This window comes from Schistocerca americana, chromosome 2 (assembly GCF_021461395.2).
Source record: "Schistocerca americana isolate TAMUIC-IGC-003095 chromosome 2, iqSchAmer2.1, whole genome shotgun sequence".
Taxonomy (NCBI): Eukaryota; Metazoa; Arthropoda; class Insecta; order Orthoptera; family Acrididae; genus Schistocerca; species Schistocerca americana.
Window position 1 is genome coordinate 103,668,767 of NC_060120.1, and position 14,311 is coordinate 103,683,077.

At 42.3% G+C, this 14,311-nt stretch overlaps 1 protein-coding gene across 1 annotated transcript in view; it reads left to right on the forward strand.

Moving 5' to 3' along the window:
* The first annotated feature begins 4,116 nt into the window (after nucleotides 1-4,116).
* LOC124593813 (alpha-tocopherol transfer protein-like) overlaps nucleotides 4,117-14,311 on the forward strand; it is a 211,744-nt gene continuing 201,549 nt past the window's right edge. Inside the window, exon 1 of the mRNA XM_047132161.1 lies at nucleotides 4,117-4,222. Within this exon, the coding sequence (XP_046988117.1) occupies nucleotides 4,132-4,222 (91 nt within the window). The 5' untranslated portion in view covers nucleotides 4,117-4,131. The remainder of the gene's footprint in view (nucleotides 4,223-14,311) is intronic.

Genomic DNA, 14,311 nt, shown 5'->3' on the forward strand with positions numbered 1-14,311 from the left:
CATGGTGCACTAAGAGGGAGGAAGTGGCTTAAATTGGTTCAAATGGCTCTGAGCACTATGGGACTTAGCATCTGAGGTCATCAGTCCCCTAGAACTTAGAACTACTTAAACCTAACTAACCTAAGGACATTACATACATCCAAGCCAGAGGCAGGATTCGAACCTGCGACCGTAGCGGACGCGCGGTTCCAGACTGTAACGCCTAGAACCGCTCGGCCACACCGGCCGGCAAGTGGCTTAACGAAGACAGTAACGGCAGAGTCGGTCAGTGTTGTGACCGTGAGGGCTTCTTCTTTTGATCCGTGGGTTCGTTGCCTGGTGTTGGTCAGAGTACGCGGGGCGTGCTTTTTGGAGGTTAAGAAAGGCACCATAAACGGATTGAGTTGGGGCCGTCCGGTCAGTAGAAAGACATCCGTCGTAGGTTCAAATGGGTCAAATGGCTCTGAACACTATGTTACTTAACATCTGAGGTCATCAGTCCCCTAGAACTCAGAACTACTTAAACCTAACTAACCTAAGGACAGCACACACATCCATGCGCGAGGCAGGATTCGAACCTGCGACCGTAGCGGTCGCGCGGTTCCAGACTGAAGCGCCTAAAACCGCTCGGCCACACCGGCGGGCCATCCGCCGTACGTCTGCGAAATTCTTCCGCGGGACCTCGTTTTGGAAAGCAGTTTAATTCCGAGCAAACGGGGCACATTTGGCCTCTGCAAGCTGCTTCGTCTGCGCAGTCACCTTTCTGCACTACCACGGGTGAACACATTCTTCCTTGTAAATGTTCGTGTTCGGCGTTAAGCCGTCTGAAACAGTATCGTTGTACGCCTGTGTATATTCCTTCGCACGTGATCGTTTGCAGCACCATCACCACGGCCTTTTGAAACTGGTGACTCCATGTTGCCAAGAGTTTGAGGGTAACAGCAGTAACGGTCAAACTGCAATTACTGCTCAGCCTCCCTAACTTGAAATGTTATAGATGTACGTATTTGCAGAGTGTTAGATTTAGAGTTTCCTTCTTTAGGAGAGGAACCATTGATTCGTGGATTGTGTGTTTTGGTCAATCGTTGGATCTCAGGAGGTATTTTCCGGTAACGTTGGTACCGTTTCCGTAAACGTGGTTTGGACTTAATTGCGAACAGCATGTAGCTACCCGATCTCCGTGCACTTGTGCCAAGTTTTGTAACTGCTTGGTTGTTTTGCATGCCGCCTTGTGCGGATTTGTACAAAGCAGTTAATAGATGCTTGAAGCCTTTGAGTGAACTATTTTCTTGTGTTGCTCGTAGGCTGGCCCTCGCTCATGTCGTCATTTAAGATCGTAAACTTCGACAAGAATTAGTAATTGTTTCTTGTCTGTAGTACATCTCTTAGGTGCTAAATTTGTGAAAAGAACTGCTCCTGCCCCAGGCTTAAGCTAATTATTAATGAAGTGATCTCACATTTTTGTGCATGTGGCGCCGATCTTTAAGCTGGCCTTCGTTTAATGAGTTATTACATTTTGAAATAGTACTTATTACTCTGTTTGGCCTTTACCATGTGCGAATGTTGTGTTAATTCTGTCATTGCGGGGTCACGTAAGGTTTCGAGTCGGAGCCTTGTCTTTGTAAATATCTTCGAGACATTTAATCAGGTCGGAAATAATTTTTTTTTTTTCGGTCTGGAGCTTAATAAAACTTGCCGACCATAGAGCTTTCTTTGCTTGTTGTCACTTAAGGTTAACTGGCTGACTGCAAGACAATTTGAGCGCCGTCGGGTCATGTTATTAGCCATTCTGTTCGAATGGTTCGGATGGCTCTGAGTATTATGGGACTTAACTTCTGAAGTCATCAGTCCCCTAGAACTTAGAACTACTTAAACCTAACTAACCTAAGGACATCACACACATCCATGCCCGATGCAGGATTCGAACCTGTGACCATAGAGGTCGTGCAGTTCCAAACTGTAGCGCCTAGAATCGGACGGCCACCCCGGCCGGCCAGTGATTCTGTGGCTTCCTCGCAAGTAGAGTTTACTTTTTTCATATTTTTCCTGTTCTTGCTCTGTGCTTTCCTAACTTCGATAACTCATTGTAACCAGTAGCGTTTCCAGTGAGTTTTCTTACGAAATGTCAAGAACACTAGTTGCTCACGCAAGTATTAACCTTTTGAATAATTTTTCTTTAATAATTATTTTAAATAAAAGCATTGGTTTTGTGATTTGATATGAAACACTCTCTCATCATTCCATATTTGAGATCCGTATTGTTGCAGTCATAATGATTGTGGAGGAAAGCCTAGTGTTTTAACCGATTTGTTTGATGTGTGTTCAGCAAATGTATTTTAAAACTTTTTGGTGCCACGAATGATGTTCAATACATTTTTGGTCCAGTCCTTCCGATCCCAAGGCAGCTAGGCGCGGCAAGACGTGTACCAACTCCATAAGATCGTAGTTTTGATAATTACTGTACATGTGGTACTGAGCCAAATGATTTTCGGGAATCGAGAAATATTGCATCTACGTGACTGCCTTGATCCTTGACCGAGCGAGATGGCGCAGTGGTTAGCACACTGGACTCGCATTCGGGAGGACGACGGTTCAATCCCGCGTTTCCCTAAATCGCCTCAGGCAAAATCCGGGATGGTTCCTTTGAAAGAGCACGGCCAATTTCCTTCTCCATCCTTCTTTCATCCGCTGGGACCGATGACCTCGCTGTTTGGTCCCCTCCCCCCCCCCCCTCCCCCCAGATCAAACAAAGGACCAAACACTTGAAATTTCCTGGCAGATTAAAACTGCGTATCTCGGTCCGACACACAGTTTTAATCTGGCAGGAAGTTTCATATCATCGCACACTCCGCTGCAGAGTGAAAATCTCATTCTAGTAACCAAACACTTGATCCATAGCTAACATGTCACATGATCGATGTTTCCGAAATCCACCCTGGTTAGCATGGAAGAAATCCTTCCGTTCGATGCACCTTATTGCGTTTGAGCTCAGAATATGTTCTAACAATGCTTGACTTGTACCGGTGCGCACCGGTACCCCGTAACGGTACCTCTGACGAAAAAAAAAAAATTCAGAACCGCAAATTCTGAGATGCAGTACTGTTGTTGTCGTTGTTGTTGTCTTCAGTCCAGAGACTGGTTTGATGCAGCTCTCCATGCTACTCTATCCTGTGCAAGCTTCTTCATCTCCCAGTACCTACTGCAACCTACATCCTTCTGAATCTGTTTAGCATATTCATCTCTTGGTCTCTCTCTACGATTTTTACCCTCCACGCTGCCCTCCAATACTAAGCTGGTGATCCCATGATGCCTCAGAACCAGTCCTACCAACCTATCCCTTCTTCTAGTCAAGTTGTGCCACAAATTTTTCTTAGCCCCAATTCTATTCAATACCTCCGCGTTAGTTATGTGATCTACCCATCTAATCTTCAGCATTCCTCTGTAGCTTCTATTCTCTTCTTGTCTAAACTATAGAACTTAATTTTTTGCTAGTACAAAAGTTGTTTTCGCATTTTTGAAATGAGCAGAAAAGCGTTAAAATGACGTTTTAAAAAGTCTTAATTTCAATTTCCCCCCCCCCCCCCCCCCCCCCACACACACACACTCCCGGAAGGTCACAGTACCAAAACCTCCTATTTTTACAAATCAGGCACTGCTTTTAGGATTCTGCAATAAATGGATGTTAAGGATATTCCATGGTAGTTTTGTGGATCATTTCTGCTGCCCATCTTGCATACGGGTGTATGTCTTGTGCTTTCTTCCAACAACTGGGCTCGGATTTTTGTTCGTGGGATCTACGGTAGATTGTAGTTACAACATCGGTTCACAAGCGAAAATTGGCTACAGGATGTCGAAGGGATTCCATGGGGCCTGGAGCTACGTTCAGTTTTAACGATTTTAGCTGTTTCTCGGCGCCACGGTAAACCTAAACCTGAATGGTCGGTCGGAAATTTAAGTTGCCGTCCTCCCGTGTGCGAGTCAACTGTGCCACCTCGCTCGGCCGGTACGGCTCGGTTTCCTGCCACGCTGTCCGCGAGCTGTTCCCCGCCGCTGCCACCTTACCGCCCCGTCAGCTGCAGCCGTGGGTACCGTGTGACGTCACGCACAGCCCGACTACTGTGCGCGCCGCCGACCTGCCGCTCAGAGTGCAACATGGAGGCGCCGCAGCTGCACGCATCGCCGCTAGAGGAGAACGCCGCCAGCGCCGGCAAAGCTCTGCGGCAGATGCGGGCGCTACTCGCAGGTAACCGCGCTCTCCTCCATAACTAGCTTCCATAATTCACCTAGCAGGCTCTTCATTTAATTCCTATTTAGTCACTGCCGCTCGGAGGGGTTGTTCTATAGGACAGAACTCCGGTGGAATCTTACAAGTAAACCTGCACAAGGGTTACACTTCGATTTTGATAGGCTTTGAACATGTTGTAGTGTAGAGCAAAATAAGAGGTATTAAGAGGGGTAGGACGTCAAACGGGCCGACTTGGAGCAGGAGAGTCACCACAGGACATTTTAATTTCTACTGTCTATACTTTTACAAATAAATTCATAAAACTTTGTCAGCATGACCAGGAAGGATTGAGGACTCACACTCATCGCAGTGGAAGTTCAAAAACGTAGCAAAATACCTTTTTTTACACGTGAAATTTCATCGTTTTTTCACTTATTACTGGCTGCATTTGTGGCTATAAGTACACTTTTCTTCCTAAGTAAGAGAGATTCTTCGATGAATTTTTCATAGCATACAAACAGTAGTTACAGGTGTATGAAACTCTAGAATTTTCCAAATCTATTAAAAAACTGTGGAAAAAATTGAGATAGTTAACTATAAAACTTGATTTTTTTCTAAACATGAAGTTTAAAATGCAACAGTTCATTCATTTTTTCATAAATTAAATAACTCCTAGAGTTTCATACACCTGTAACTATGGTTTGTATGCTGTGCAAAAGTCATCATAGAATCTCTCTTACTTAGGAAGAAAAGTGTCCCTATAACAATAAATGCAGCCAGTAGTAGGTGAAAAAATGATGAAATTTCACATGTAAAAAAAATGTGTTTTGTTACGTTTTTGAGCTTCCACTGCTATGAGTATGAATCCTGAATCCTTCCTGGTCATGCTGTTGAAGTTTTATGAATTTATTTGTAGAAGCATAGACAGTGGAAATTAAAATGTCCTGCGGTGCCTCCCCTGCTCCAAGTCGGCCCGTTTGACGTCCTACCCCCTTAAAAAACTAAAAAGCCGCCTCGATTCGCAATCGAGGCGGCTTTTTAGTTTTTTAGTATATTAAGCAACGATTGCTGACGCGCTACGATGTTGAAGGTTCCAAAGTAAGAGGCATGTATTTTTTTATACCTGTCCATACGGCCGTTAAGAGGGCGAAACACGACGCGGAAAAAAATTGAGTTTAATAATTCTGAATCAATACCGTTGAAACGATAACAGGTACAAAAAAGAACTTCAGCTAAAATTTATATGGTTTTTAATGTACATTACAACGGTGCACCCAGACCTGTTGCAAAAGTAATAATTTTCGAAATTCCCTCTCCCCAATATTTTATTTTTCATTTTGACATTTGACTAATAGCAAAACGTAGAGCTCGTTAATGTCAAACCCAGTCATATAAGATGAAGTTATATTCCAAAGATCCATTTGTTGGAAATAAGCTAGCAATGTATTTCTCAGATAGCCTATGAACACAGATAAACTAATTTCTGGTGTTCCGCAGGGTAGTATAATAGTACCATTACTGTACACATGTGTGTACGCTTCATTGCCAGCTGTCATGCTGGGTTGTTTAATAAGTCTTTCCCAGATAAATACATCCAATAGAGCATTTGTTTTCTTCGAGGGCGTGTACAACAATGCAGAGATATTTTTAGCTCATTCCTGACAAATGCGTCTTTGGACTACCACTTCATCATATATAACTGAATTTGATATTAACGATGTTACATATTTTGCTATTGGTCACATATCGAAACGAAAAACAAAAAAAGTGGGATGGGGGAGATATCGAAAATAGTGACTTTCTCAAGAAATCTGGGTGTACTGTCGTAACGCACATTAAAAACCACAGACCTTTTGCTTTACGTTTTTTTTTACATCTGTTACCTTTTCAACGGTATTCATGTTAAGCACGTAAAAAAGTAAGTCTGTTATTTTGTTTACGCTACGTAATATTCGGAGCCGATCAAAATCGATGTGTATCCCTTGGGTAGGCTTACTTGTTAGTGAATTTTTTCGTATAGCTGGCGCTCAAAAATAAATTAATTTGTGGTGTTCCCCAGGGAAGTATAATCGGACCATTGCCGCACAGATCGTTGCCAATATATTAGTAATCTTCTCAGGCAGCCGGCGAACACGGATTAACTAATTTCTGATGTTCCCCAGGGTAGTATAGTATGTCTATCAGTGCACAGAACGTTGCGAAATGTTAGTGAATTTACTCAGATAGCGGACGAATACAAGTAAACTAATTTCTTGTGTTCCCCAGAGCAATATAATCGTGCCATTGGTGTACACGTTACCCCTTTCGCTGCTGAGTTCACGTCTACAGTGCGCTTGTGCTACTGTGATGGTCATTTCTGTCGCACAGCGCGGTACGTCTACAACAATATCGCGATTCCTTCTGCTGCTAACGACATGATCTTCTCAGAGAGTGGCTTTATTTTCTAACGATTAAAAAATTCGAGGAAAGGACTTCCCTCGTAGCCGCAATTGATTTTCCTCTTCGATCGGTGACCTTTGATTTTGTTCTTTCTCGGTGATGCTTCTCCGTAACTACATGAACAATAGCAGGAAGAAACTCAGACAGCGATTGATTCATTTCACGTACAGGCCTCTAAACATCGCCTTTGAAAATTAGAACATTTCTGACCGCTGTTAATGAAACAACATTTCGAACTTATTAACGTATTTGCTGCTATTAACGTAGTTGCTGGTAGCCGGAGAAAAGTGTGTAGGCTGAAAGTCTATTAATAGTAAAGCTGTTGGTTCGAATATCGTTGAAAGCAACTTTTTTATTTTTTTATTCCACGTTTATTAACAAATGGAAATGTTAATTAACAAATATTTGATCACATTTTTAAATGAACGTAACATAAGAGGACAATAGATGGAAGGAGAAGAAGAAGAAGGCCGAGAATTGGGTGGCGAGATAACATTCAGATAGACACTGCTACGACGAACAATGACACCAAATCGACACAGAGCACTCCACAGAAAGAAACGGGGGGGGGGGAATGGGGGGGGGGGGCTCTTAGAGCTGGCGTATGGTCGATAAGGTCCTTGCCATAAGTAAACTGAAGAAAAAATGTAAAGTAAAAGTAAAGTAAACCGTCCTTCTTTTTTTCATTACTAATCGCATGAAAATGCGAGGAATTATGATAAATTAAATTTTAGTACAGAAGTGCAAAACATAAAATAGAAAATGAAATACTTTCTCATTTTTAGAAATTGCAGAGTAGTATTGATTTACTCAAAATTGTCATTTCACAAAAGGGCATCAAATTTGACCAAAGATTGCCGTACATTATTTGTAATTAAACATTTCCATTTGTTAATAAATAGGAAATTCAAGTAAAACAAAAATGTTCCTTTCAACGAGATTCGATCCAACGACTTCACACTTCAGACTTTTACGTCACGCATTAAACTACCGGCAGCTATGTTAATGAACTCGAAATATTTTGTAGTCAATAGTCTCCGAAATCTTCTAAATTTCAAAGGCGATTTTATGAGAACTGCCTTAGGAAATTTATGTCAAGATACTGACTTAGGTATAAAGAAACTCAAAGAGGGGCAGTCCTTATTGTCCCCTTGTTGGTAAGCTGTATAAGACCTTATTACACATATGTTCAATGTGTGAACAAATAACTTTTAAACAAAAAATGGCTCTGAGCACTATGGGACTTAACTTCTGAGGTCATCAGTCCCCTAGAACTTAGAACTACTTAAACCTAACTAACCTAAGGACATCACACACATCCATGCCCGGGGCAGGATTCGAACCTGCGACCGTAGCAGTCGCGCGGTTCCAGACTGTAGCGCCTAGAACCGCTCGGCCACCTCGGCCGGCTAACTTTTAAACAAGTCAACGTTTTTTCGAACTCACTCAGTACCAGTACCATGTCTACCGCTTTCATTGGTTGACTGTAGTCCAATACGTATTTCAGTTTCAATTTCTCGAGACTGCTTTGGCCGCCTTTTTTCCCGATGAAACCAGTTGAGCTGTATCATATGTGAAAAACGTACGTATGTTCGTTCTGTCTTACTAAATTAACGCAATTAGTGTATTCGTCAAGCTGATTTCCATTCCTCCTCACTGGAACCTGAGTTTGAAATTTTGTGTATTCTTCTGGTCCTCTGTTGCGTAAATACTGGAATAGATCGACTTGTGTACCACTTGTCAGGATAGTGACCATCCTCTTCCCAAATAACGTACCAGAAGTGTTCTTAATGTTTTGCTCGATTTTTGTTAGACAACCTTCACTAATTATTCCTATCATTGCACTCGCTGTACTAAGAAGTCCATTATAAATCCAGTTGAACAGTCACACATAAAAAGGTATTTATTTCACAACGACTTTCTTTCTTCGGAATATACTGGCTGGTAGCGAGGCACCCTTTAACGAGAGAATTTCGCCAGTACAAACGTTCTAAAATGAAGTGAGTGTGGATCTGAATTTTTCTGTTTCATACTCCCCGCATGGCGAGCAAAATGTATGAGACAGGCGAAATAACCTCAGACTTCAAGCAGAATACAATAATTCCAATTTCAAAGGAAGCAGGTGCTGACAGGTATGAGTATTACCGAACTGTCAGTTTAATGATTCTTGGTTGCAAAATGCTAACACGAATTCTTTACAGAATAATGGAAGAAGTGGTAGAAGCCGACTTCGTGAAAGATCAGTTTGGATTCCGGAGAAAAGTAGGAACACGAAAGGCAATGCTGGCCCTACCACTTATCATAGAAGAAAGGTTAAGGAAAGGCAAAGCTACATTTATAGCATTTGTAGACTTGAAGAAAGCTTTTGACGATGTTGACTGGAATACTCTCTTTGAAATTCTGAGCGTAGAAGGGGTAAAGTACAGAGAGCGAAAGGCTATTTACAACTTGTACGCAAACTAGATAGCAGTTACAAGGGTCGAGGAGCACGAAAGGGAAGCAATGATTGAGAAGGGAGAGAGAAAGGTTTGTAGCCTGTCCTCGATGTTATTCAATCTGTCTAACGAACAAGCAGTAAAGGAAACAAAAGAAAAATTTGGTGTCGAAATTAAAGTACAGGGAGAAGAAATAAAAACTTTGAGGTTTGCCGATGACACTGTAATTCTGTCAGAGGCAACAACTACTTGGAAGATAAGTTGTGCGGATTGGACAGTGTCGCAAAGGGGATATATAAGATGAACATAAACAAAGGAAAACGAGGATAATGAAATGTAGTCGAACTAAATCAAGTGATGCCGAGGAAATCTGATTAGGAATTGAGATATTTATAGTCGTAAATGAATTTTGCTGTTTGGGCAACAAAATGATTGGCAATTGCAAGAAAAGCGTTTCTGAAGAAGGGAAATTTGCTAACATCAAGTATAGATTTAAGTACAAGGAAGTCTTTTCTGAAAGTATTTGTACGAATGTTCAAATGTGTGTGAAATCGTATGGGACTTAACTGCTAAGGTCATCAGTCCCTAAGCTTACACACTACTTAACCTAAATTATCCTATGGACAAACACACACACCCATACCCGAGGGAGGAATCGAACCTCCGCCGGGATCAGCCGCACCGTCCATGACTGTAGCGCCTCAGACCGCTTGGCTAATCCCGCGCGGCGAAAGTATTTGTACGAAGTGTAGCCGTATATCGAAGTGTAACTTGGACGATAAACAGTTTAGATAGAATAGACGCTTTGAAATGTGGTGCTGCAGAAAAATGCTGAAGATTAGCTGGGTAGATCACGTCACTAGTGGGGCAGTACTGGAAAGAATTGAGGACCAAAGAAATCTGTGGCAAAACCTGACTGGACGATGGAAATTTGGAAATTTGTGGTAAGTTCCTATGAGACCAAACTGCTGAGGTCATCGGTCTCTAGGCTTACACACTACTTAATCTACGAGTAACTTAAACTAACTTGCGCTAAGGACAATACACACACCCATGGCCGAGGGAGGACTCGAACGTCCAACGGGGGGCTGAACGAAGGATCGGTTGGTAGGACACATGCTGAGACATCAAGAGAGCACTAGTTTAGTACTGCAGGGGACCGTGGAGGGTAAAAATCGTAGAGGGAGACCAAGACATGAATACAGTAAGCAGATTCAGAAAGATATAGGTTGCAGTAGTTATTCGGAGATGGAGAGGTTTGCACAGGATGAAGGTAGCACGGAGAGCTTGATCAAACCAGTCTTCTGGCCGAAGTTCACAACAACTTAACGCACCAATAGACCTAATCTTGGGCGGCCGGGGTGGCCGTGCGGTTCTAGGCGCTTCAGTCTGGAACCGTGTGACCGCTACGGTCGCAGGTTCGAATCCTGCCTCGGGCATGGATGTGTGTGATGTCCTTAGGTTAGTTAGGTTTAAGTAGTTCTAAGTTCTAGGGGACTGATGACCACAGATGTTAAGTCCCATAGTGCTCAGAGCCAGCCAGATCTAATCTTGAGCTTTCTCACTCTTGAAAGGCGAGCGCGAGAACTACGAAGAACGATTTGCTCGGCCTCGAGATACTGAATGAGCAGGATTGACAATAGCCAAAGTAGACTCGTACGTAGATGAAAGAAAACTAAATTCATCGTCTCCATCTCTATCCTCAAATAACCTTCGTACTTTCGCGTTTAGCGGTACGCTTTTGCACAAGTTTGAACAACCTTGTAAAATGCTTCTGCAGTGTAGTCCCGTATATAGGAGCGAAGGGCGAACAAAGCTTCCTCTGCCTTATATGTGCCATAATAAACGTTGTATGACACAACCTCATGAATCGCTGTAGGTCATGCCGTGTATTCATGTTGTGATGAAACATCGACATGTAGATGTCCTGCATTCGTGCTACTGACACTGTTGGCACCTGCCGCATGTATACAGCAGTAGCACAGGGTAAGCGCAAATTTATGACGGATATATGCGTCGTAAGCAATTAAATTGTTGGTATTATGTTCCTTAAAATTTCAGAATTTTCGCCATCACCGGGGGAGGTGGTGCAGCTTCTTTGAACAAATGAAAAATAGAAGCTATATCTTTTTTTCAAGTAAAATAGAAAATCTGATGATATAGTTTGATTCCTTTCACTTTTATTTTTAAGAAATCATTTTGTGTCCAAATCGGACGCTTCTTGGAACCACTGAAACAAGCCCTTGCAGCCGGAACATTGGCCATCGGCGGGAATTTCCGAAGTCCTCCTATTTTACACGTAACAGAATACTAGATAATTTTGTATAAGTCGTTCCCAATATATTTTTTTGTCAAAATACATAGGATAATTGAAAGATATTAAGTTCTAGTAAAATGCTGACATGTTGAAACAAATATCATTTTCTTCACCCGCAAAATCTAGACAAAAGCGTGCACGAAAACAGACTTGAAGATAACGTAAAAGGGCTACGTACGCTGATAAGAATTCAATTTAGAATGTCGGCAACAAATTCCGATAAAATTGTATGTACCGTTCTCAGGTTATGTTCCACTATCAAAAATATGGTTTCGAGCAAAGTGCGTTTAATGTTTTGGGCCACATTTTTTGAAGTTAATTAGACGTATCTCTAGTCAGCGATCCCTGGAATATACAGCAATCCTTCCAAATTCAAAAGCATGTCCTCCTCCATCTTCTTCGCGGCGATGGTGGTCCTGGTGGCAACCATGGCAGCTTCTGCCATCCACTGCTCAGCTCGCTCGATACGTGTTTCGTCCGCTTTTGTACAGAAGTTGTGACAGGCTGGTTCTATCTCAAGTTCGAGCACTTTCGTAATTTCCATAACGCCGGTTAAGTCGTCGTTGAAATTACACGCTGCCACAATGGCCAAGACGTGCAATTTTTACCCTGCTGTGAATGGTTTTCGAAGACACTTAATCACAAATCGCCTTGTAGTGCGATAACGAAGTTTCTGGCGAACTTGAAATGAACAGTATAATAAAACAGACATCACAGAGAACATTTTAAGCAAAAACAAAAAAAAAAATTGTTGAAATTTTAAAAGCTTACAACCCTCTTACGGCACTGGACTCGCTTTTGAGATGAGCGGGGATCGAATCCTCCTTTGGCCATTCGTGTTTAGTTGTACTGGTTCTGAATCGAGTGAAGTAAATGCCGGCATGAGTCATTTGAAAAGGACATAGCCGACTTCCGTTCCTAATAGTATCCTGTCCGAGATTTTGTTCAGTCTCTAATACTGTCAAAATCAGTGGGACTTCAAAGTCTAATCTTTCTTCTTTTTCCCTTTCCTAAACTGTGAGGTTTTGTACGATGTTCTATCCAACGAAACTTATAGGAACCTCCAGTAAGGTTTTGAGAAAATATCGCGTAGGCGAAAAGACTGACAGTTATGACTTCATATAGAAACATGTAAGCTGACAGTGCTAAAGACGGGAACACACTATTATCATAGAAATAGCAATTTAGATTGTTTGCAGGAAACATACCTTACAACACGTTTAAACGACTTGCGGTACTCTATAACACTGCGTAAATGTGTAGGTCCCATATCAAACTGACCGGTAATATCGAGTGTTTCAGGAATTTGGGCCGTGAATGGCCCTAGACTTGCCTAATTGGCGATACAATGTAGCAGAAATGCTGAAGACTCACTTTGTAAAAGTTGTACAGAGACCTATTACATTTTCACAAAACCCCACAAGAAACTTTCAAGAAATGGGGTTCACGAATGTCTTCGTCCCCTGTAGAGACCGCGGGGATCAAATTAGACTAATAACAGGTCACGCAGGGGCGTATAACCAAACATTCTCCCCACTCTACTTCCTTGAATGAAACAGGAACAATCCTTAGAACACGCTACAGTAAGAAATACATTCCAACAAGTATTTTAAAATGAATAAGGTCTTTCTGTTAGTGAAACGGAAGACTAATTCTGAGAAAGTAGACAGATATGACTCTTTGAAGTAGATTTTTTTTAATGCCAAATACGTTTAAAAATTGCTTACAGTAACTTCTCGTCAGGTGTCAGCGTGTTTTACAAAAAGAGAAACAATTGCACATGAAAATGGGAAAAGCGCTTGCTTTTTAAATCACTTTCTAAAACAGAAAATGCTTTTATTTCTGTGAAAAGCGATTGATCATTCAGTATTTATATAGATTTGGAGCATTTCTCAAAAGTTACCTCTACTTCTGTCGGATTTAATGTGCACGACGTTTTCAGGAATATGTCCCAGCACTGTGAAGCGCTGTAGAAATACTGCTACAACTTCCGACAATTGAGTGAGGTGACTTCACATTCCGATGGATCGAGATTTGAATTCGCAGTTGCCGGCCGGTGTGGCCGAGCGGTTCTAGGCGCTTCAGTGTGGAACCGCGCGACCGCTATGGTCGCAGGTTCGAATTCTGCCTCGGACATGGATGTGTGTGATGTCCTTAGGTTAGTTAGGTTTAAGACGTTGTAAATTCTAGGGGACTGATGACCTAGGATGTTAAGTCCCATACTGCTCGGCCGGCCGAAGTGGCCGCGTGGTTCTGGCGCTGCAGTCTGGAGCCGCGAGACCGCTACGGTCGCAGGTTCGAATCCTGCCTCGGGCATGGATGTGTGTGATGTCCTTAGGTTAGTTAGGTTTAACTAGTTCTAAGTTCTAGGGGACTAATGACCTCAGCAGTTGAGTCCCATAGTGCTCAGAGCCATTTGAACCCATACTGCTCAGAGCCATTTGAACCAATTCGCAACCGGCCACTCAGTTTTCGGTTTTCTGTACTTTCTCTAAATCATTCCAGAGGAATGGTGGGATTCCCTGCAGCCCCTAAATTTACTTTTCACGATTTCGAGATATCTCAATAAGTAGCTATTTTTGTTTTTCTTTTGAAAGGTCAGGTGTCACTGCTGTGAACCACGCGAATAGTGACGTTGATTGTAGGATTATTTGAAAACCTGGAAGGCACACATTCAGGCTTTCAGTTTTATGCTTAAACTCTTGATCGTTCTAGATGGAGCTATTTTCAGTGTTGGTAGTCCCATCTTTTCCCCTGAAGTAAGGCCTTCTGATATCATTAAAGGCTGCCCTGTCCTTATTATCCCAATGAAATACTAATAGGTACTATCTCACCACGCTATTCATTTCGTTTTGTTTGTAAAGTTCCCGTTTTTCCGCGGTACCTATTAGAGTACACTTTGTCATTCTTGCACTT